The sequence below is a fragment of the Chlorocebus sabaeus genome, chromosome 5, assembly GCF_047675955.1.
Source record: "Chlorocebus sabaeus isolate Y175 chromosome 5, mChlSab1.0.hap1, whole genome shotgun sequence".
NCBI lineage: Eukaryota > Metazoa > Chordata > Mammalia > Primates > Cercopithecidae > Chlorocebus > Chlorocebus sabaeus.
The window spans coordinates 78,497,702-78,519,764 of record NC_132908.1 but is presented as its reverse complement, the minus strand read 5'-3'; the positions used below and the strand labels follow the sequence as shown (position 1 = coordinate 78,519,764).

General features: G+C 48.4%; 1 protein-coding gene across 3 annotated transcripts in view; it reads right to left on the bottom strand.

Moving 5' to 3' along the window:
* Positions 1–22,063, bottom strand: part of PLCG2 (phospholipase C gamma 2) — a 187,243-nt gene that overhangs the window by 64,803 nt on the left and 100,377 nt on the right. For all 3 annotated transcript variants that reach the window (XM_073015601.1, XM_007994182.3, XM_007994183.3), the window contains exons 8-13: positions 17,736–17,779; positions 15,359–15,431; positions 9,294–9,395; positions 6,677–6,795; positions 4,496–4,581; positions 2,117–2,237 (exon numbers count right to left, since the gene is read on the bottom strand). In XM_073015601.1, the coding sequence (XP_072871702.1) occupies positions 2,117–2,237; positions 4,496–4,581; positions 6,677–6,795; positions 9,294–9,395; positions 15,359–15,431; positions 17,736–17,779 (545 nt within the window). The remainder of the gene's footprint in view (positions 1–2,116; positions 2,238–4,495; positions 4,582–6,676; positions 6,796–9,293; positions 9,396–15,358; positions 15,432–17,735; positions 17,780–22,063) is intronic.

The following is a 22,063-nucleotide window of genomic DNA, read 5'->3' as shown; positions in this document are numbered from 1 at the left end:
AAGGAAGGAAGGAAGGAAGGAAGGAAGGAAGGAAGGAAGGAAGGGAGGAAGGGAGGAAGGGAGGAAGGGAGGAAGGGAGGAAGGGAGGAAGGGAGGGAGGGAGGGAGGGAGGGAGGGAGAGGGAAGGGAGGGAGGGAGGGAGGGAAAGGGAAGGGAGGGAGGGAGGGAGGGAAAGGGAAGGAAGGAAGGGAGGGAGGGAAAGGGAAGGAAGGAAGGGAGGGAGGGAAAGGGAAGGAAAGAAAGGAAAGAAGGAAAGAAAGAAAGAAGGAAAGAAAGAAAATCGATCTTATTGACTGAACACCAAACTCTATGCCTGCATTTAGCACTTGCTGTAATGGCATCTCATTTAATCCTCACAACTGCCCTGTGAGGTGCACACAATTTTCACCTCTGTTTTTTAACGTGGGAACTGAGGCATAGAATGGTAAGTGCTTTGCCCAAGCTAGTACTTCACAGCCGGATTCAAACTTGTGAAAAAGGATTCAGAACCCATATTCATAAGTGCTATTCTACCCCAGAAGGAATAAAAAGACAACTATCATTCCACTGAGCCTACAGAAGGCCTGTTGCCAGCTCTCAGAAAGAATAAGGAACCCAGACCAGGAGACAGTATATGACGGCCTCCACCCCAAATCTGGCCTGCCATCTATTTCTGTAATTTGTAATTCAAGTTTCAACCGGAACACAGCCAAGCCCATCTGTTTACCTCTTGTCCACGGCTGTTTTGCACTTCAGCAACAGGGCTGAATAGTTGCAACAGAGACCACAGGACCCACAAAACCTGAAATATTTCTTTCTTTTTTTTTTTTAGATGGAGTCTCACTCTGCCACCCAGGCTGGAGTGCAGTGGCACGATCTCAGCTCACTGCAAGCTCTGCCTCCCAGGTTCACGCCATTCTCCTGCCTCAGCCTCCTGAGTAGCTGGGACTACAGGCGCCCGCCACCATGCCCGGCTAGTTTCTTTTTTGTATTTTTCAGTAGAGACGGGGTTTCACCGTGTTAGCCAGGATGGTCTCGATCTCCTGACCTCGTGATCCGCCCGTCCCAGCCTCCCAAAGTGCTGGGATTACAGGCGTGAGCCACCGTGCCCGGCTAGCCTGAAATATTTCTATCTGGCCGTTTACAGAACAATTCCGTTGACCTCCAGCCCAAATCAAGATCTTCTAGTGGGACAGAAAAGGATTAGACCTGAGGTTAGAAACCCTTTAAACAAACCTAAATGTTCTCATCCACTTAACCTCTCCTTGCCTCAATTTATACTCATCTGTTAAATGGGGATGACCATACCCACTTTGCGGAAAAGAATTAAGATGATCACATGTACAAAGGACCTAGCACAGAGCCTGGCCCCAGGCAGCTATTCAAGAAATACACCACCACCACTACTGGCTGCTTGGATTCTGCCTGTAGAAACAGGTTTGGTGGGGGTGACAACTAGGCAGAAAAGAGGGAATTAGGACAGAAGGAGAATTTTAACTTTCCTTGCCTCTCTTTTTTTTTTTCCTTTGAGACAGGGTCTCGCTCCGTTGCCTAGGCTGGAGTGCAGTGGCGCAATCTCAGCTCATTGTAACCTCTCCCTCCCAGGTTCAAACAATCCTCCCACCTCAGCTTCCCTAGTAGCTGGGACCACAGGTGCATGCCACTGCACCCAGCTGATTTTTTTTTTTTTTTTGTATTTTTGATAGAGACGGGGTTTCACCATGTTGCCCAGGTTCTTCTCCAACTCCTGACCTCAGGTAATCACACCTCAGACTCCCGAAGTGCCAGGATTACAGGCGTGAGCCACTGCGCCCAGCCTTTCCTTCTCTTTCAAGGGTTCTGAAAGTGGGGGCCAGACAGAATGAGGAGGTGGGGTGGGCACGGAGCAGCCACAGGGTTCCCCAGCCAGAGCCTCCTAGGGGCTCTAGATTCCGGGAGTAACCTGCACTCTTGGCCTGCAGGGGGCACTAACACTTGGGTGAGAACTTGATGGCACTGGCTTTGGCCAAGATGGGGCCCAGGCCTTCCTACGTTTGGAGGGAGGCGTCTATGTGTGTTTGCCTGTCTGTGCATCTGCTCATCCAATCCTAGCTGCCTTCTTCTTTAAGTCACACCACCCAGAAATCAGCCAACTGACCTTGAGGTAACAAAGGCGTGCTCTTTGATGGCCTGTACGACGTCGTCAAACTTGATCTTGGTGGTCCGCGTCCAGCCGTGGTAGATGATGGGCTTCCCATCGGGCCCGTCCCAGCAGTCCACTATAGGGAGAAACGTGGCAGGCTCAACAACACATGTGTTCACCAACAGCCCCAAGGTCAACCCCCAGCCCACACACCAGTTCAGTTACTAGACAAGGACGCCCACACTCCCTCCATTCGGCTGCCAACACGAGGACATGGGTTTCCCTGTGTACGCTGGGTTCCCTGTGCGCTTACATAATGCAAGTGCAGCTGTCCAAGACAAGCTAGTTTCAATGCTGTTTTTTTTTGTTTTTGTTTTTGTTTTTTGGAAGATGAAGTCTCACTCTGTTGCCCAGGCTGGAGTGCAGTGGCACAATCTTGCCCCACTGCAATCTCCGCCTCCCGGGTTCAAGCAATTCCCCTGTCTCAGTCTCCTGAGTAGCTGGGACTATAGGCGCGTACCACCACGCCCGCTTAATTTTTTGTATTTTAGTAAAGACAGGTTTGCACCATGTTGTCCAGGGTGGTCTCGATATCCTGTCCTCATGATCCGCCCGCCTCAGCCTCCCAAAGTGCTGGGATTAGAGGCATGAGCCACCGCGCCTGGCCTCAATGCTTCTTTTTTTTTTTTTTTTTTTTTTTGAGACGGAGTCTTGCTCTGTAGCCCGGGCTGGACTGCAGTGGCCGGATCTCAGCTCACTGCAAGCTCCGCCTCCCGGGTTTACGCCATTCTCCTGCCTCAGCCTCCGGAGTAGCTGGGACTACAGGCGCCCGCCACCTCGCCCGGCTTAGTTTTTTGTATTTTTAGTAGAGACGGGGTTTCACCGTGTTAGCCAGGATGGTCTCGATCTCCTGACCTCGTGATCCGCCCGTCTCGGCCTCCCAAAGTGCTTTACCACGTGTTTTATTTTGACTTTGCCTGTTGAAAACCTTGACTGCCTTTTCTGCCCGTGGAAATGATACAGAGCAATGAGAAATTTATTTGTAAAGGTTCACAGGAAAATTTTCAAACAGAAATGGGTCATGTGGAAGGTGAACATCCCCAATCTTTTGGACCCCCTGAGGGCACAGGAGCTGACTGCTTACAGTTTTTCTTCTAAACATTTGATTTTTCCTAAAGGAGGAGAAAAATCATAAACGGGAGGAAAGTCTATAGAATAACCGCTACAAAACGTTGCTTCCATGATGAGTGGTTTTGGTAACTGAAGCCTAAGTCAGTGGTTGTTGCCTTTTTTTTTTTTTTTTGAGACAAAGTCTCCCTCTGTTGCCCAGGCTGGAGTGCAGTGGCACGATCTCAGCTTACGGCAACCTCTGCTTCCCGGGCTCAAGCGACTCTTGTGCCTCGGCCTCCCAAGTAGCTGGGATGACAGATGTGCACCGTCACACCTGGCAATTTTCGTATTTTTAGTAGAGACAGCGTTTCGCCATATTGGCCAGACTGGTCTCAAACTGATCTCAAGTGATCTCAAGTGATCTCCTGATCTCAAGCGACCCGCCTGCCTCGATCTCTCACAGTGCTGGGATTACAGGCATGAGACACCATGCCCAGCTGGCTGTTGCCTTTTCTCAGCCAAATGCACCCATGAGCCTTTGGTCAGAGAAAGGCTGGAAGGAAAAGAGCCAGAGAGGCTATGAGAAGGAAGGAGGGAAGTAAGGCCTCTGCCATCTGCCCAGCCACAGATGCCGGCTGACCCTTCTTTTCTTTTCTGTTTAGACACAGAGTCTCGCTCAGTTGCCCAGGCTAGAGTGCAGTGGCACAATCACAGCTCACCACTGCCTCAACCTCCTGGGCTCAAGCGATCCTCCCACCTCAGCCTCCCAAGTTGTGGGGACCACAGGTGACTGCCACCACACACAGCTAATTTTTTTACTTTTTGTAGTGACGGAATCTCACCATGTCGCCCAGGCTGGTCTCAAACTCTTGACCTCATGCAGTCCCCTCCCACTTCAGCCTCCCAAAGTGCTGGGATTACAGGCAGAAGCCACCATATCCAGCCCTGATCGTTCTTTTCACATTTGCTCACAGACCCCCCAATCCAGGTGATACGGGGTACCTGTGCACACCTAGGACCCAGCTGCCAAAACACAGTGGGCGTCTGTTTGCCTTCCTCTAATACCAGCCCAGGAGGAAGCTGAGGAGATACAGATGACAGGGACTCTGTCTCAAAAAAAAAAAAGAAAGAAAGAAAGAAACATCACACTCTAACCCCATAAATACGCACAGTTATTATATGTCCATTAAAGCTTTTTTAAAATTTGAAAGAAAACATAGAGCAACCACATGGTTATCCTCAATTTGCTGTGAGCGTGACCTCGGCCAAGAAGGAGCTACTCACGTTCAATGCAGCGACAGCCCATGCGCAGGCAGCGGATGTAAGCTTCCGGGGACGACTCGCTCCGCAGCTGGTCACCTGTGAGGTACCTGCAGGAGAGAAGGCAGGTGGCCGTGAGGGGGTGGCAGCCACAGGGGTTGGGGGGCAAGCCTGCACCTCAGGGTGTTGCAGGGGAACTTCTCAGCCTGAGTTCCCAAACCCCTGAATTCTTCCATCTAGAAAGACTCAAAGCTAAGGCCTAGGACAGAAATACACAATTCCACGGTCACACTGGGCATGAGCTTTGAACTCAGGTCACAATCACAGGAGGTGACTGCTGACCACCTGGGCAATGGAAGCATGGAGAGGACGTGTTCTTTTGAGGAGAAGTTGGTCAAAGCACGTCAGAAGCAAAAAAGCTGCAGAAGATGAGTTAACAAAGCCCCGTGGCCACCTTCTGGGTCCTCGGTCTAAACAGAGATGAGTGCTTCTTTTGATATCAGGGCCCGAGGCCAGGCACAGAACAGGCATTCAACAACTGTTGGTGGAATCGACTATGCGAGGAGCCACACCCACCAAAACTGCCATAAGAATGACTCCTTAACGCACTTTCTTCCTCACCATGATTCACCTCAACTTTTTTTAAAGTTTGTGTTCCGAGGCCAGGCACGGAGGCTCACACCTGTAGTCCCAGCAGTTTGGGAGGCTGAGGCGGGCATATCATGAGGTCAGGTGTTCGAGACCAACCTGGCCAACATAGTGAAATTCTGTGTCTACTAAAAATACGAAAAAAAAAATAGCTGGGCATGGTGGCATATGCCTGTAGTCCCAGCTACTCAGGAGGCTAAGGCAGGAAAATCTCTTGAACCAGGGAGGCAGAGGTTGTGGTGAGCCGAGATTGCACCACTGCACTCCAACCTGGACAACAGAGCAAGACCCCGTCTCAAAAAAAAAAAGAGTTTATTCCTCACACTGGGGCCTGTCAGAGGGTGGCAGGAGGAAGAGGATCAGGAAAAATAACTAATGGGTAGTAGGCTTAATGCCTGGGTGAAAAAATAATCTGCACAGCAAACCCCCATGACACAGGTTGACCTGTGTAACAAACCTGCACACATACCTCTGAACTGAAAATAAAAGGTTTTTTTTAAGTTTGTATTTCTTAACTGTCTTCTAGATTTTCTAGAATTCACCATGCAGAAACACAAACTCTTAAAATGATAGGCATGGTGGGGAAGAGAGAACTGTGAAATCAATTTTCCCCTGAAAGAGATTTTACCTTCCCAAATGCCTGGAGCATAACACCATTAAAAGCCTTTTCCCAGATGACCCCCTGGAATGCCACTTAGGAAAGTCCCCACCCATAGCTCCTGGAGCCATGACCCAAGGACTTCACCCCTCACCCAATAAGACACACTAAATACTGGAACATCAGTGCAACATCCGTTATCCTCACTCTGTTGCAATCAGAGTAACCATCCCAAGAGGCCCCTGTGAGCATCTTGTTTTCTGGTTAAAAGTCATCAGGGTCTTCCCGACAGTTCTCATGGTGACCTACAAGATCCCACTCCAGCAGGACCTGCCTTCCTCCCCTCCTGACACCGCTCTCCTGGATTCTGCACTCCAGCCTTAGCAGACTCTTTTCAGTTGCTCCTGCCCCAGGGCCTTGGCACATGCTGCTCCTCTGTCTAAAACACTTCTCCTCGCCTTACCACCTGCTCCCCACCATCAGCAAGTCCTCTTCTGGGGTTAACTTTCAATGGAGGCCTTCCTCCCAGCACATGAGGACGTGGCTGCCACCTGTTCACAGCCACATTCCCAGCTCCCAGCAGGCACAGGGTACACAGTCCCTATGAATCAATTCAATGAGTCACCGAATTGCTTTGGTGTGGCTACTGTGAGATGCCCAAATCACGAAAAACTAAGTTTACTACATTACTTTAGTTACTAAGTTACTTTAAGTTACTTTTGTTTTTACTAGCTTTTTAGGGCCACAGAAAACAGATTATTATTACAATGCCAACTGAGAAAAGGAGGTGTGTTCCCCGCCCCTTCCAGAAGATTCTGTGTATTCTAGTCCAAGGAATGTGACGCTACACCCTCCACCTGCTTCTCAACACGGCTCACCAGAGCAGCGCATCGGACCCCTGCCTCAACCCTCACATGCTCTGTGCTGCCCAACCCATCACAGGTTCATCTGAAACTCACGTGTTATGTGACGAGGAGATCCAGTAATGAGACAGGGGGTTGTTCATGTCCTGCATGTCCACCGCGTCATACTTCTCATCCCAGATGCTGTTTTCTCGTGAAAACAGGTACGTGAGGAACTAAAAGAGTCAAACACGAAGACTGAATCATCACGTTGACGGGAGGGATGGTGTCTGCTTGTTTCTGTTCTGTGTCCACCCAGGGGAAGAACAGCTCTGACGCGTGAAACCAACCGATGGTCTCCAGACCTCAGTTACCCACGTTTTCAATACCGAAGGCTCAGACTGCAATGGGCTGCAGTGACATATTTGTTCCATGGACCTATATAATATTTTCCTTTGTAATGCTTACCCTAAAATATTTGCTACTGCAAGGGCTTATGCTTACCATATATACATTGTTGTTGCCTTTTGTTTTTTCAGACAGAGTCTTGCTCTGTTGCCAAGGCTGCAGTGCAGTGGTACAATCTCAGCTGACTGCAACCCCCACCTCCTGGGTTCAAGCGATTCTCCTGCCTCAGCCTCCCAAGTAGCTGGGATAACAGGCATGCACCACCACACCAGGCTAATTTTTGTACTTTTAGTAGAGACAGAATTTTACCATGTTGGCCAGGCTGATCTCAAACTCCTAACCTCAAGTGATCCACCCACCTCAGCCTCCCAAAGTGCTGGGATTACAGGTGTGAGTCACTGCACTCGGCCTCATATATACGTTTTGTTTTGTTTTGTTTTTTTGGTTTTTGTTGTTGTTGTTGTTGAGACGGAGTCTCGCTCTGTCGCCCAGGCTGGAGTGCAGTGGCCAGATCTCAGCTCACTGCAAGCTCCGCCTCCTGGGTTTACGCCATTCTCCTGCCTCAGCCTCCCAAGTAGCTGGGACTACAGGCGCCCGCCACCTCGCCTGGCTAGTTTTTTGTATTTTTTTTTTTAAGTAGAGACGGGGTTTCACTCTGTTAGCCAGGATGGTCTCGATCTCCTGACCTTGTGATCCGCCCATCTCGGCCTCCCAAAGTGCTGGGATTACAGGCTTGAGCCACCGCGCCCGGCCCATATATACGTTTTAAAACATAACAGTAGCATGAAAAGTTGTGAACCCACTGCCTAACTGAAGAAACAGAGTGTTATCCATATCAGAATGTTGAAAGGGCAGCAAATTTCAAGTTACAATTCCTGGCCCCTTTAAAAAAAAAAAAAACTGCTTTAGCGACCTGGGCCTACTTTCTGCCGCCTGAGAACGACCTCATATGGGGCAGGCGCTCCCCAGTTCCACCTCCCCTCCTTCCCTATGCAAGGTCAAAGGCAACCATTCTGACCTGCAAGCACCCAGACACCTTCGCATTTTGTTTCTGTGCTTGCAATGGTTCAACTCTTCCTGGTGGCAGATGCCCTCTAGTGGCAAAATCAAGAGTAAGAAAAGGCTATGAAACTGCTTTAGCAAAAATCAGAACGAGAAAATTATGACAGCAAAACAGACCTGATCTAACCAACCTCTCTATCTTGCCTTTAACCTCCAAACTGCCCTTAATTATTCCCGGGCTTGGGCCAAAGTAACTTTGGAAAACATTTAGTTTATAGTTTAAGTAACAGTCCTTCCCCAAAACTAAACTGCCTTTGTAAAGCTAAACAAAGACCAGGTTAGGAGGATGAGAGGGGCCTGAATTCCGCTAAGGTGGAGACTAATTGGTTACCAGCCATTTTTCTGGAGGTTATAAGATTCGCAACTTCCCCAGGTACTCCTACAGATAACATCACTCTCGTTCAACCTAAGACTGGCCTTTTGAGATGTCTTTTTGGGCGTTTGCATGGCTCTACCTGGACCGCCCACTGGTCCTGTGGCCTTATCCAGAAGCACACTATTTTCCGCACTCATAGGATTGCATCTGCAACCAATCAGCAGCACCCCTTCCCTAGCCCTCCAAACGATCTTTAAAAAACCCTAGCCTCAGCCAGGTGCGGTGGCTCACACCTATAAGCCCAGCACTTTGGGAGGCCGAGGCAGGCTGATCACAAGGTCAGGAGTTGGAAACCAGCCTGGCCAACATAGTGAAACTCTGTCTCTACTAAAAATACAAAAAAATTAGCCAGGCATGGTGGAGGGCGCCTGGAATCCCAGCTACTCGGGAGGCTGAGGCACAAGAATCACTTGAACCTGGGAGGCTGAGGTTGCAGTGAGGTGAGATCGCACCACTGCACTCCAGGCTGGGTGACAGACTGAGACACCATCTCAGAAACAAAAACACAAGCAAACAAACAAAGCCATAAAAAAACAAAACTCGAGCCTCTGAAAGGGAGAATGATTTGAGTAACAATAAAACTGAAGTCTCCCATTCATCCGGCTCTACATGAGTTCAACTCTTTCCCTGTTTCAATTCCCCTGCCTTGATTAATTGGCTGTGTCTAGGCAGCAGGCAAAATGAACCCACTGGACAGTTAACAGTTACAGTAATCTGGAACCTGGGAGAAAAAAAAAGAAAAAGAAAAACACTTCCAACTAACCAGTCAGTCGAGGGGACATCAAACAGCAAAGCTTTCCAAAGAAAGAGAACAGAAAATAAACTTCAGAAAGCACAAACATCAATCAAAAAGTCACCCCCACGTGACAACAAGCCTAGCCTACTCACCTCATCCACAAACAAGAAAGGCTCAGCAGTTTCGCGCATGGTGTCATCGATGAACTTTGTCATCCGCTCACGAACTTTGCTCAGATCCTGAGCCCAATGCTCCTTAAAATGAGAAACAGAACAAGAGATCACCAGAATGAGTACTGATAAAATTCTTCGTTTCCCAGGGTCCAGACAGTCGCGATCAAAGACCGACACGTCAACCCATTCTGAAATCACTTGCGATCGAGCACCACATGTTGAGGCCTCATTCTGCACATGGCCCTCTGCCAGGGGTCAGCAAAGATTCTCTGCAAAGAGCCAGAGAGTAAATATTTTGGGCTCTGTGAGCCATATGGTGTCTGTCGCAACCTCTCAACTCCGCTGCTGTGGTGCAAAAGCAGCCACAGATAATCCGCAGGCAAATGGGCACGGCTGTATTCCAACAAAATTTTGTTTATAAAAACAAGGTCAGCTGTATTTGGCCCATAGGTTGTGGTTTGCCAGCTCCCGCCCTATGACAGCTCTTTACATTAGTATGAAGCAGCCTGGGGGCATGGCAGTTACATCAGCCTTCCAGGTCACTTACCTGGGTCGGCCTCTCATTCTACCTAGGTGACCTTGGGCAAGTTACATACTGTCTCTGTGCCTCCGCATCCACGAAGCGGGAGTAAGAGTATCTACCACACAGTTTCTGTGAAGCACTGTATGAAAAGGATACTGTATGAAGCATTGTATGAAATCTTATTAGGTTATGTGCCTAACGCAGCACCTGGCGCATAGAAAGTGCTCAGACCCACGTTGGGAGGCCGAGGCGGGTGGATTGCCTGAGCTCAGGAGTTCAAGACCAGCCTGGCCAACATAGTGAAACCCCATCTCTACTAAAATACAAAAAAAAATTTTTTTAATCAGCTGGGCGTGGTGGCAGGCGCTGTAATCCCAGCTGCTCAGGAGGCTGAGGCAGGAGAATTGCTTGAACTAGAGAGGCAGAGACTGTAGTGAGCCAAGGTTGTACCATGGCACACCAGCCTGGGCAACAGAGTGAAACGCTGTCTCAAAAAAAAGAAAGTGCTCTGACCATGGCAGCTTGTGCAAACAAGCATCTATCTTCCTCCTATGGTCATCTCACTTAGTCTACATAACTCCGCAAGTCATTTATTGCCATTGTCATTTTAGAGACAATGAAAGAGGCCCAGGAACAATACCTCAGGATCCTAAGCCCACACAGCTTGTAAATTGCAGAGTCTCAGCTCCAAATAGCTAAACTGACATGGAATGTAATCATATGCCCTCTTTCCAAGAGAATAGGCAAACAGGGCTGCTAAAACACTGACAACGTCTGAAATATACATGACCAGTTCCAAAGCAGCTGCTGCACAGTCCTAGACATTCTAGAAACCCTTTTAAAAAAGAATGTATAATATGAAGTAATTATTGCTTTCCTCTCCATGCCCTGAAATGCCAAATATTCATAGGAAAAGAGCATGAAATATGTCATGGAAATTCAACATTGATCAATGCTTTCTTCACTTCAAATATTCTAAAACCTTTATCTTTGTGACTAACAGGAGCAAATATGCTACCAGATGTGTGTGGTTCGATGGGAAGGGCCGGATGAGGATGTCTGAAAGAATGAAAAATAGAAGAACAGATGCAAATGAGGTGGTGACCAGGAGGCCTGTGATATGCATGGGTGTAAGACAAAAATGAACAGCTGTTGACTCTTGCAAATTTACCTGGATCAGGAGCCCAAAACAGCCAGGAAGCTGGGAAACTGCGAGCTCATTTGAATACAGGAGTGTCAGAATCTTTGAATACTACAACATGAAACCCAAATTGTGGGATATTTTATTAAAATACTTTGCCTGACCAAGATGTCCCAAAGAGGCTGGAGGTATCCTCCTTCCTTCCCCCTACAAAGTTTTTACATTTATCAAAATGCACAGGTACTTAGCTAATACTACCTGGCACTGGACTGACTGCAAAGAAAGAAATCTTCTGCCTAAAGGAGATTGAAATATCAATATTCTAGGGATTGTAAAATGCATCTAGTTGGTGTGGGGTATTGCACTAGACACCTATAATAGTGAAAATGGCAAAGAATAATGATGAAAATAAAAATAAATGGTGATGGCTATCAACACTGGACACTGAGACTCTACACCAGGCCCCACATAGTGGCTCATCGTGAACTTACCACCACCCCAGGAGGCACAGGTTATTCTCCATGTCATATAAATGGGGAAACAGAGGCCTGCTTCACATGGGCCAAAACGTATACAACCTATACAACTAGGCTCTAGTCGTTAACTCAGTGTTCCCAGACATAAGCCTCAGACTAAACCCAGAAACACTGATTCTGGAAACATACTTTTAACTCCCTTCCTATCCCATCACCCGTCCATCCCAGAGCTGTACTATGGCGTGCTGAGCCAATCCTCTAAAGACATTTCAAGCTTCCATTTCTAGTAAAAATGCTGCCATTATTTCCTTAGGATAAGTGTGCGGGAGGGCAACAGTTTACTCAAGATACAGAATCTAGTTTTAAAGCTTTCTTTTCATTGCATACAGCCAAAGTGTTTTCTAGAAACGTCATACTAATTTGCACACAAAGTGCTGCAGTGATTATTCCATATGAGCATCTCTGTGACCAACAAACATCGCATGGATGCTCATGGCTGGTCGGGTCCTAACTCCCCAGATGCAGAGAGAGAGAGCTCCTACTTTCTCCTGGCCGCAAATCCCTGATCTCTAAGGGCAGCCCAGCAAAGGGCCCTATTTGGGGAAAGCATGTAATAAAGTCAACCACCACTAGGTGGGGCTAAATCTATATACCCAAATCTCCCTACCAGGTGGTGAATTCTAGGAGGCGAGGCTACTTGTCCCCAAGAATTTAACCAATTTAACTTTAACTGTTCCCTACTAAACTGAATAATTTAGTGGAAGGAAAATCATGACAGGAAAAAAGTGCTTAAATTTCTCTGCTTCACTCTAGCACCAGCACACACCTAACATGTGACTGTGCCCAGTAAAATTAATGTATTATCTTCATTTTACCTCCTCCCTCAGACTTAGTCTCAGGTTGGGCAAATAAGCCTTCTTTTTGATCACTGTCATTCAACCCCGGCACTGGGAAGGCATGATGCCTACAACATGCATCAACATTCTCATTCACCATTTCTCAGTCTACTAGGGTAGCTACGACCCTTCCCTGAGCCCTCAGTGTGGCTGGCCTTGTGCAAAACACATCTTCCCTACTCGTAAGTGTCTCTTCCATCAATGAAATCCAAAAACAGGCTGGGTATTAGATGCCATTTAAAAATTACTGCTAATTGCACAAGCTGTAATAGGAGTGTTATGGCTATATTTTTTAAAAAAACAAAAAGCCGGGCGCGGTGGCTCATGCCTATAATCCCAGCACTTTGGGAGGCCAAGGTGGGTGGATCACGAGGTCAGGAGATTGAGATCATCCTGGCTAACACGGTGCAACTCCACTCTACTAAAAATACAAAAAATTAGCCAGGCATGGTGGCGGGCGCCTGTAGTCCCACCTACTCGGGAGGCTGAGGCAGGAGAATGGCGTGAACCCGGGAGGCAGAGCATGCAGTGAGCCAAGATTGCACCACTGCACTCCAGCCTGGGCGACAGAGCAAGACTCTGTCGCAAAAAAGAAAAGAAAAAAGGAAAAAAAAGTCCTATCCGTGAGAGAAACATATGGAAGTATTTACAAACAAAATGACGCAAAGTCTGGGGGTTGCTTTAGAATTCTTCAGAAAAGAAATGAAGAAAGGGGAAGGGTAGGGAGACACGTGTGTGGACTTAGAAATGGATGAAATAAAACCGGCAAAGTGGGCTGGGCACAGCGCCTCATATGTGTAATCCCAGCAATTTGGGGACTGAGACAGGCGAGTCACTTGAGTCCAGGAGTTGGAGACCAGCCTGAGCGACATGGCGAAACCGTTTCTACTAAAGATACAAAAATTGGTCAGGGCTGGGCCTGGTGGCTCACACCTGTAATCCCAGCACTTTGGGAGGCCAAGGCAGGTGGATCACCTGAGGCTAGGAGTTCAATACCAGGCTGGCCATCACTGTGAAACCCTGACTCTATTAAAAATACAAAACTACAGGTGTGTGGCAGACCTGTAATCCCAGCTACTTGGGAAGTTGAGGCAGGAGAATCATTTGAACATGGGAGGCGGAGGTTGCAGTGGGCCAAGATCGAGCCATTGTACTCCAGCCTGGGTGACAGAGCAAGATTCTATCTCAAAAAAAAAAAAAAAATTGTCTGGCATGGTGACACCTACCTGTAGTCCCAGCTATTCGGTAGGCTGAGGCAGGAGGATCGCTTAAGCCCAGGAGGTCAAGGCTGCAATGAGCCGTTATTACGCCACTGCATTCCAGCCTGGGCAACAGGGTGAGTGGGGCCTTGTCTCAAACAAAAAGAAAAACTGGCAAAATGCTCATAATTTTTAATCTGAGTGATGATACATGGTGGTTCATTAAACCATCTGTCTGCTTTTGTGTATATTTGAAATGTTCTGCAAGACAAGAGGTTTTTTAAGTAAATGAACTTAATTTTGCTTCAACCCTAAAACTGCTCTAAAATATAAAGTCTATTTCTTAAAAAATGAATTAAAAGAAAAAAGTAAATGGAACTCCAACGATACAAACAAAATTTTTAGATTTATATGTGACTAGGCATGCATACATGTACACACACACACACACACACACACACAGAGATTCATATAATTGTCTCTGATCCCCACAATTCTCAGAGGTAGATGCTCTCAATCCCACTTAAAGAGGAAACTGGGGCACAGAAAGGGTAAACCACCTGTCCATGGCTGTGCAGCTGGTAAGCAGATTTCAAGTTGATCTCACTCTCACAACATTTTCTTGTCCTCAGCACTATAGGCACTTGGGGCTGAATACCCCTTTGGTTGGTTTGTTTTGTTTTGTTTTTGGCGGGGGGGGGGGGTGGTTTTGTTTTCTGTTTTTTGAGACGGAGTCTTGCTCTGTTGCCCAGGCTGCAGTACAGTGGTGCAATCTCGGCTGACTGCAACCTCTGCCTCCCAGGTTCAAGTGATTCTCCTGCCTCAGCCTCCCGAGTAGCTGGGATTACAGGCACCCGCCACAATGCCCAGCTAATTTTTGTATTTTAAGTACAGAGGGGGTTTTGCCATATTGGCCAGCTAGGTCTCGAACTCCTGGCCTCAAGTGATCTGCCTGCCTCAGCCTCCCAAAGTGCTGGGATTATAGGCGTGAGCCACCCTACCTGGCCCTGAATACTTCTTTGTTGCGGGGAGGAGGGGGACTGCCCTGGGCAATGTGGGGTATTTAGCAGCATCCCTGGCCTTGACCTGCTAGATGCCGGCAGCAGCCTCCAGCTGGGACACCCACCCACGTCTCTGGACACTGCCCAGTGTCCTCTGGGGGCACCGTCACAGCAGTGAAGACCAATGCACAACACAAACCCCCCTTGAGTCTATAGCTGGGCTCAAGGCCCACAGGCAAACCCTGTCCAGGGAGACTGTCCCAGGCATCATCTGTTTAAGGACAGCTGGGCTAGTTTATCTCCCAGGAGACCTGGCAGGCTTGATGAATCTGGTCCCATCCTCCCATCAATCAAGGAAGGCTTCCCAGGCAGTGACACCTGATATGATGCCAGAAAAGCTGACGCCAGCCAGGTGAGGGCAGCTCCTTCCTCAGGCCCTCACCCCTCCTGCCCTGCCCTGGAATCTTCTCACTCTTCCCATCCTCAATGTGTGTCTTGAGAAGAGGCCCGACATGAGGCTCTTCTCATCCAGAGTCTCAGTGGCATCAGACAACAATCTGAAGTATCTGGCATCTGGGGGACTGCAGTCATTCCATGAAGACAGGTGGCCAGGTGAGCACAGGTGGCCAGGTGAGCACAGGTGGCCAGGTGAGCACAGGTGGCCAGGTGAGCACAGGTGGCCAGGTGAGCACAGGTGGCCAGGTGAGCACAGTTGACCAAGTGAGTACAAGTGGCAGAAGCGTGAGACCAGTCCCCGGCAGCATCCCGCCAGCTCCCCCAGTCACCCACACACCTTGTGCTTTCTCACCTGCTGTTCATGTATGAGAAACCTCTGGAAGTCATGCAGGTAAATAGCGGAGGCATCCGGCCTGTCTGTGTTCCTGTCCTCGGGGAAAAGGGGTACGGTTAGAGACAGGCACATTCAACAGAGGAGTAGAGAGGAGACGCCAGCCAATGGGGCAGCCTGCCACCCAGAGACTCACCCACTGAGTCTGGCCCTGTGTTAGGTACCAGGCTGGCCAACAGGAAGACACAGGTGAATGACACAATGTCCCTCACCTACAGGGATTCAGAGGGGCCCTGACATCGGAATCTCAAGGGGCAGGCCCTGGCGCCTGCATCTAGCCGCTCCAAAATAGCTCTGGTGCCCTCCAGTCTGAGGAGCAGTTCACATATGGCCATGGGGAAAACAAGCGAACCAGGCATTTGGGATACGGTGTAGCAAGAGATGAGTGGGGGAGGGGAGGGGCAGAGTGGGAACCGCTGAGAGGGCCCCAGACCCAGATCTGGAGGGCCAGAGGGGCTTTCCTGAGGAAAAGGCACCTACTTGAGTTCCAGAGAAGGAGGTGGGGTGAGCCAGAAGGAGGTGCAGAGAGTGCCAGGCAAGGAAACCATAGATGCAGCGGCCTCGAGGAAAAGAGAAGGGAGGGGAGAAGAGGAAGAGGGCTAGGAGAGAGGGAACACAGGCTGGAGAGAGGGATTGCAGAGTGAAAGGTGTGGGGAATGCAGGGACGTTAAGCGTGCCTACCCAATGCCCAGACAGGGCTGGACACGCCACCCACCCTTATAGGGAGAGCTGGTGTTGGAGAAAGGAAACGAGCCAGACCCAAGCGCCTCCTCAGAAGCCATGATCCAGAGTTCCCTGGGTCATTGAGGGCTCTGGACTGGGGACCAGATGAGGCCCCCCCAGACTCCAGGCCATCCAGGCACAATTAACTGGAGTGTGGAAAACACATCCCTGGACCAAGCAGAGGTCGGGTATCAGGGAGGGAACACTACACTCCGAATCAAGGCAGGACTCCCGCCTTGGCCAGCAGGTCACCAGAAAAACAGGGCCTTATTGGCTCAGCATGAGCCACATCCAGGCTGGATGAGGAGTACATTCTGCCACGTGAGGCCTTCCAGGGAAATGGGTACGTTTCCCTGAGCACTTGCAGGAACCTGGGGAAAAAAGGTCTATTTCACATAGTTTAAGACATCAAACGTTCCCTGCACTTTCTCTCTTTACTAAACACTCAGGGTCCAGGAGTCTGCTGTCTTTAATTATGAGTACATATCTAACCTTTCCTCGGCAGCTTCACGGTCTAACACTAAGCTTTTCATTAAAATACTATGTGGAAATTATGGCTGGGCACAGTGGCACATTCCTGTAATCCCAGCACTCTGGGAGGCCGAGGCAGGTGGATCACCTGAGGTCAGGAGTTCAAGACTAGCCTGGCCAACATGGTGAAACCCCGTCTCTAATAAAAATACAAAAAAAAAAAAAATAGCTGGACATGGTGGATGCCTGTAATCCCAGCTACTCGGAGGATGAGGCAGGAGAATCACTTGAACTTGGGAAGTGGAGGTTGGAGTGAGCCGAGATTGCGCCAATGCACTCCAGCCTAGGCAACAGGGGGAGGCTCCGTCTCGAATATAAATATATATAGATATTTTTTATATATTCATATATATAAATATATATGAATATAAATAATATATAAATTATATATATTGGATTCATTTTATTTATACTTTGGAGTCGTAGAGTTTCTGATTTCAGAAGTGACAGAGGGAAAAGTTGCTCACCAATGAGGACTGGATCAATGTACCCCAGACCATTAATTCCAGGGCCAACACTTCTCCCAGTCAGATAGGCTGGGGAAACACAAAACATCTCAGAAATTCCCCATTTGGGTAATCATGAAGCATGGTAAATGTCCTGATAAGTCCTGCAATACTGACTTTTTAGTAATAATATTACTATTTATGAGCCCCTCATGGATGCCAAGCACCATGTGAAGCAGTTTATACACTTGAACTCATTTTAATTCCGTTAAACCTGTTTAACAAGAAATTTTTCACTTATTTGATCATTAACATTAGTTTTTGTAATTAAAAAAAAAAAAAAAACTATTAACCTGTCACATCTCATGAGGCACATTCTGGGAAAGAAGGCCCTGAGGCACACAGGCCTTTCTACAGAACCTTCTAGACCATCCTCCCAGCGCTCCACACCCTCCTGTTGCTACTGCTCATGTCTATCCACACCATAAGCGTGGGATGGCCAATTCCCCAGCAGGGTACCCCTGTCCCTCTGGAGGTCAGCGCCTGCACACACTGGCATCCCCTCCTGGAGGCCGGCTGGGCACCAGGCACTGACGTCCGGCACACCCGCCCCGAACACCGCGCAAGGGCTGCCTCACCCCAGGATGAACACGGACGAATCCTTTTTGAATTCATCGAGAATCTGAAATGGAAAGCACACACAAAGAACCTTAGACAAGTCAACGCAAAAACGCAAAGATTTCTTTTGTTGTTAAAAAAGCATCATTTTGTCAGATGCAACAAGATCATTAAAAATATCATTTTAATTGGTGTTAGTTGTAAATATTCAAATATAACAGAAACTTAAGAAGCAAAAGGTAGGAGCCCTCCTCATCCCCTCCACAGTCTTATTCCCAAGAAGCAATCACCCTTAAGAATTTCATAGGTTTCCTTCTAGAATTTGTTTTAGGGGTATTCATTTAATTGTATCATATTATATTATATCATTTACATACATCTCACAATTTTTTGCTGTGTTTCAAGCTTTACATATTACTCTTCAACCTCAAATAACCCTGTTTCCTTTCTTTGAAAAACCATTGTATTCCATAATACGCATGTCACTCAATTTTTGTTACATCTAGTATTATTTTTAAGTGTCCCTGTGTGCACATTTCCGTATCTTTGCCCACTTGCGCCAGTTTTTCCACAGAGTAGAGTCCTAGAAGGAAAAGCACCTAGACACAGCACATTGTAGGCACCCTGGCTTTGATCAATTCTGCCAAGGTGCTTTCAAAACAGTTGAGATGGGCGCCTCCACTGGGGTACACATTCCTTTTTCCACACCCTCACTGCCAGGTTTCTTTAGAGATGGGGTCTCACTGTTACCCAGGCTGGAGTGCAGTGGCACAATCGTAGTTCACTGCAGCCTCACTCTCCCGGGCTCACATGATCTTCCTGTATCAGCTTCCTGAGTAGCTAGGACTATAGGCACGAGACACCATGCCCAGCCAATTTTTTTTCTTTTTGTAGAGATGGGGGTCTTCCTATGTTGCCCAGGCTGGCCTTGAACTCCCGACCTCAAAAGATCCTCCCTCCTGAGCCTTCTGAGTAGCTAGGATTACAGGCAACATTTCCAATCTTTAATATTTCAAAGATGCACTTCTAATCTTCGAAGGCAAGAGGACGAAAGAAATATTGAACTGCTTCAGCTCTTCTCTTCACAGCCCACTGCCATGCCAACTGTTGCATGATGTAAAGGCTCCTCCACCAATGGGGGCGCCATGGAGCACCCCTCCCTCCAGCTTCTACTTGCACCAGCCCGTTTTCTGCGCACTGTACACGGGCACCCTGCACAGCCACATCTTGTCCATTGCTGCCCAGGTAGCCTTGCTTCAACAGTCTTCAATGACACTGTGACTGGATAAGCACTTGAATAAGCCCCGCAGAAGTGGAAATGTATCCACTAGCACATGATCAATGCTAATGACATAAAACACGTCCTGCCCCAGATGACCCAGGGTCCTCTTGCTGAACTCCTTGCAGCCCAGGACATCATGGGGAACACCAGTGTTCTAGAAAGCGAATCGCAGGCCTCTGGGAAGCATCAGAGAGTCCACAGCAGTTTGTGTGGGTGTGTGTTTCTTCTGGAAACATAATCAGCATCTCAAAGGAGTAGGTCCCACCAAAATGTTAAGAGCCACAAACTTAGCCTTTTTACACAAACTGAGAAGCACTTCCTTTTGTTTATGTGTAATTTACAGCATAGGTATTTCTTTTTAAAAAGGGGTGGTGGTGCAGATTTTAGATAGGGCATGCTGCTATATGAACTCATTTACTGCTTAGGTCGCCAGATCAGCCTGGTGCTGAAGGCATCGGGGGTTAGAACTCTTCCAAGCCCAAAGCCCCACACGCAGCTTATTGACATCTGGAGGGAGCCCAGCGTGTGGCCCCCCTCACTGACCACCACATTCAGTTCTTCAGCCCCGTCATTCCTTTACATTCCTTTCATTAAAGCACAGAAACAACCCGCACTGCATTCCCCGACTCATGGAGCTCAGACAATGGCAGAGGCACCACCACAGCACAGATGCTTCCCAGAATCAGGAAAGACCTCGCTTCTCCTCCACCAGACCCTGCAGCTCCCTGCCTGGACACTCTGCTTGTTAAAGCAACGTGTTTGCAGGAATCAGCGACCCCTAGGATGTAGAGCAGGACAGGGAACGAAAAAGAACAACTGAAAGCCAAGAGCCACAAACGCTGCAAGAGAACAAGCGAGGCAATAGAAGGAAGACGGTGTGGCATCCCAAAGGTGAGTTACAACATCAAGGAGCGAGTGACCAGCTTTGACACGTGCTGCTGAGTGGACAAGATAAAGACCACGGGGCAGACTTCTGGATTCACAACACAGGGAGGCGACGGGTGACGGGCCAAGATGAAGTGATCTAGGAGGCAGGGACGGAAACAAGATGGGAATAGACTCCAGAGACAGTCGGAAGAAGGGAAGCATAGACAGCTCTTGGAGTGGGTTACTTTAAAGGGGGCAGAGAAATGGGGCTGTAGTTGTGGGTATGGGGCAGAGGTGGTCAAGGAAGATGTTCTAAAGATAGAAGTTATAGTTAGTATTATACGTAGGATGGTGTCCCCGGGAATACGTGTCCAAGTCCTAACACCCAGTACCCATGAGCATGACCTTCTTTGGAATTAGGGTCTTTGCAAGGTGCAATCAAGTTAAGATGAGGCCATGCTGGGCTAGGGTGGCTACGTGACTGCTACCCTGCTACCTCCTGTGACTGGCTTCTTACAAGAGAGAGATTTGGAGACAGAGAAACACACAGAGAAAAGGAGGCTATGTGATGATGGAGGCAGAGACGGGCGCAATGCCATCTACAAGCCAAGGAGCGATGGCGTCTACACGCCGAGGAACACTTGCAGGATTGCTGGCAGGCCACCAGCAGCCGGGAGGCGCCCACACCCCGAGGAACGCCTGAAGCACTGCTGGCAGCCTACCAGAAACCACAAAAGAGGCCAGGAAGACATCCTTCCCTGAAGCCTTCCGGGGTGGTGTGGCCCTGCCAACACCTTGATTCTGGACTTTTAACCTCCAGTACAGTGAGGGAATAAACTTCTGTTGTTTTTAAGCCACAAGTTGCAGTACTTGCTACAGTGACCCCAGGAAATTAACATGGGCTCCATGCGCTGGGGCAAGATGGTCACAGTCTCAGTCGCTACAGTCTCAGTCGCTACAGTCTCAGTCGCTCCTCCCGCCGATCCCATCAGGCAGTAAAATAAGCCGTTTCAGAAACAAGAAATAAGCCCAGGGAGGCAAGGACTTTTCTCCTAACAAGTCCAGGAGCCAGAATTTCAACCCAGGCCCATCTTGGTAAATCTCCAGCATCCCACAATACACGTGCAAATGTACACACAATAAATGAGATTTCAGCAATCAGAGAATATTCTAGATGCTATGGGTGCACAGCGGAGATAGCAGTTAATTTATGTTTGGCATTACCATGGAGGGTTATGTGGTCAGACTCTACAGAACCAAGGGACAGGGGTTGGACTGGGCCTTGTGTCACTGTGGACAACATCCCAGAACCTTCCCACCCCAGCAAAGGGCCAGTGAGGTCAGGAGAAACAACTGTATCATTAACCATTGTGCCCTCTGGGGTCACACACACACATTTACTGGATGAGTGACTAAAATAAGAGATAAACAAATTTTCTCTGATAGCTAAAAGGCTACAGGGAAACGTCATCTTTGAGTCGGGCCCCAGGAGAAGTTACTAGCTGGACAAAAGAAGGGGTCATGCTAGGGGGAGGGGGTCACAGAAGCAGGGGCCGGGGCACTAAGAAAGGCAGGGAGAGAAATGGAGTTTTCCCACATGGCTGTAGGCACACGCCCTTTCAAAACTGAAGCTGGTCTTACACACTCAGTAGTACTTAGGCTGTAGAAACCATTTGGTTCTGGAAGGCCAACGGTAAAATCTCATTAACAGAAAAGCTAGCTCAGGCACAGAGGCTCATGTCTGTAATCCCAGCACTTCGGGAGGCCAGGGCAGGTAGATCACTTGAGCCCAGGAGTTCAAGACTAGCCTGGGTAACATGGTGAAACTGTCTCTACAAAAAACATGAAAATTAGCCTGCATGGTGGCACCCGCCTTTGGTCCCAGGTACTCTGGAGGCTGAGGTGGGAGGGTCATCTGAGCCAGGGAGTTCGAGGCTACAGTGAGCGATGAATGTGCCACTGCACTCCAGTCTAGGTGACAAAGTGAGACTCTGTCTCAAAAACGAAAGAAAGAAAGAAAGAGAGAGACAGAGAAAGTGAGAGAGAGAGAAAGTGAGAGAGAAAGAGAAACAGAGAAAGAAAGTGAGAAAGAGAGAGAGAAAGAGATAGAGAAAGAGAGAGAGAGAGAAAGAAAGAGAGAGGGAAAGAGCGAAAGAGCGAAAGAGGGAAAGAGGGAAAGAGGGAAAGAGGGAAAGAGGG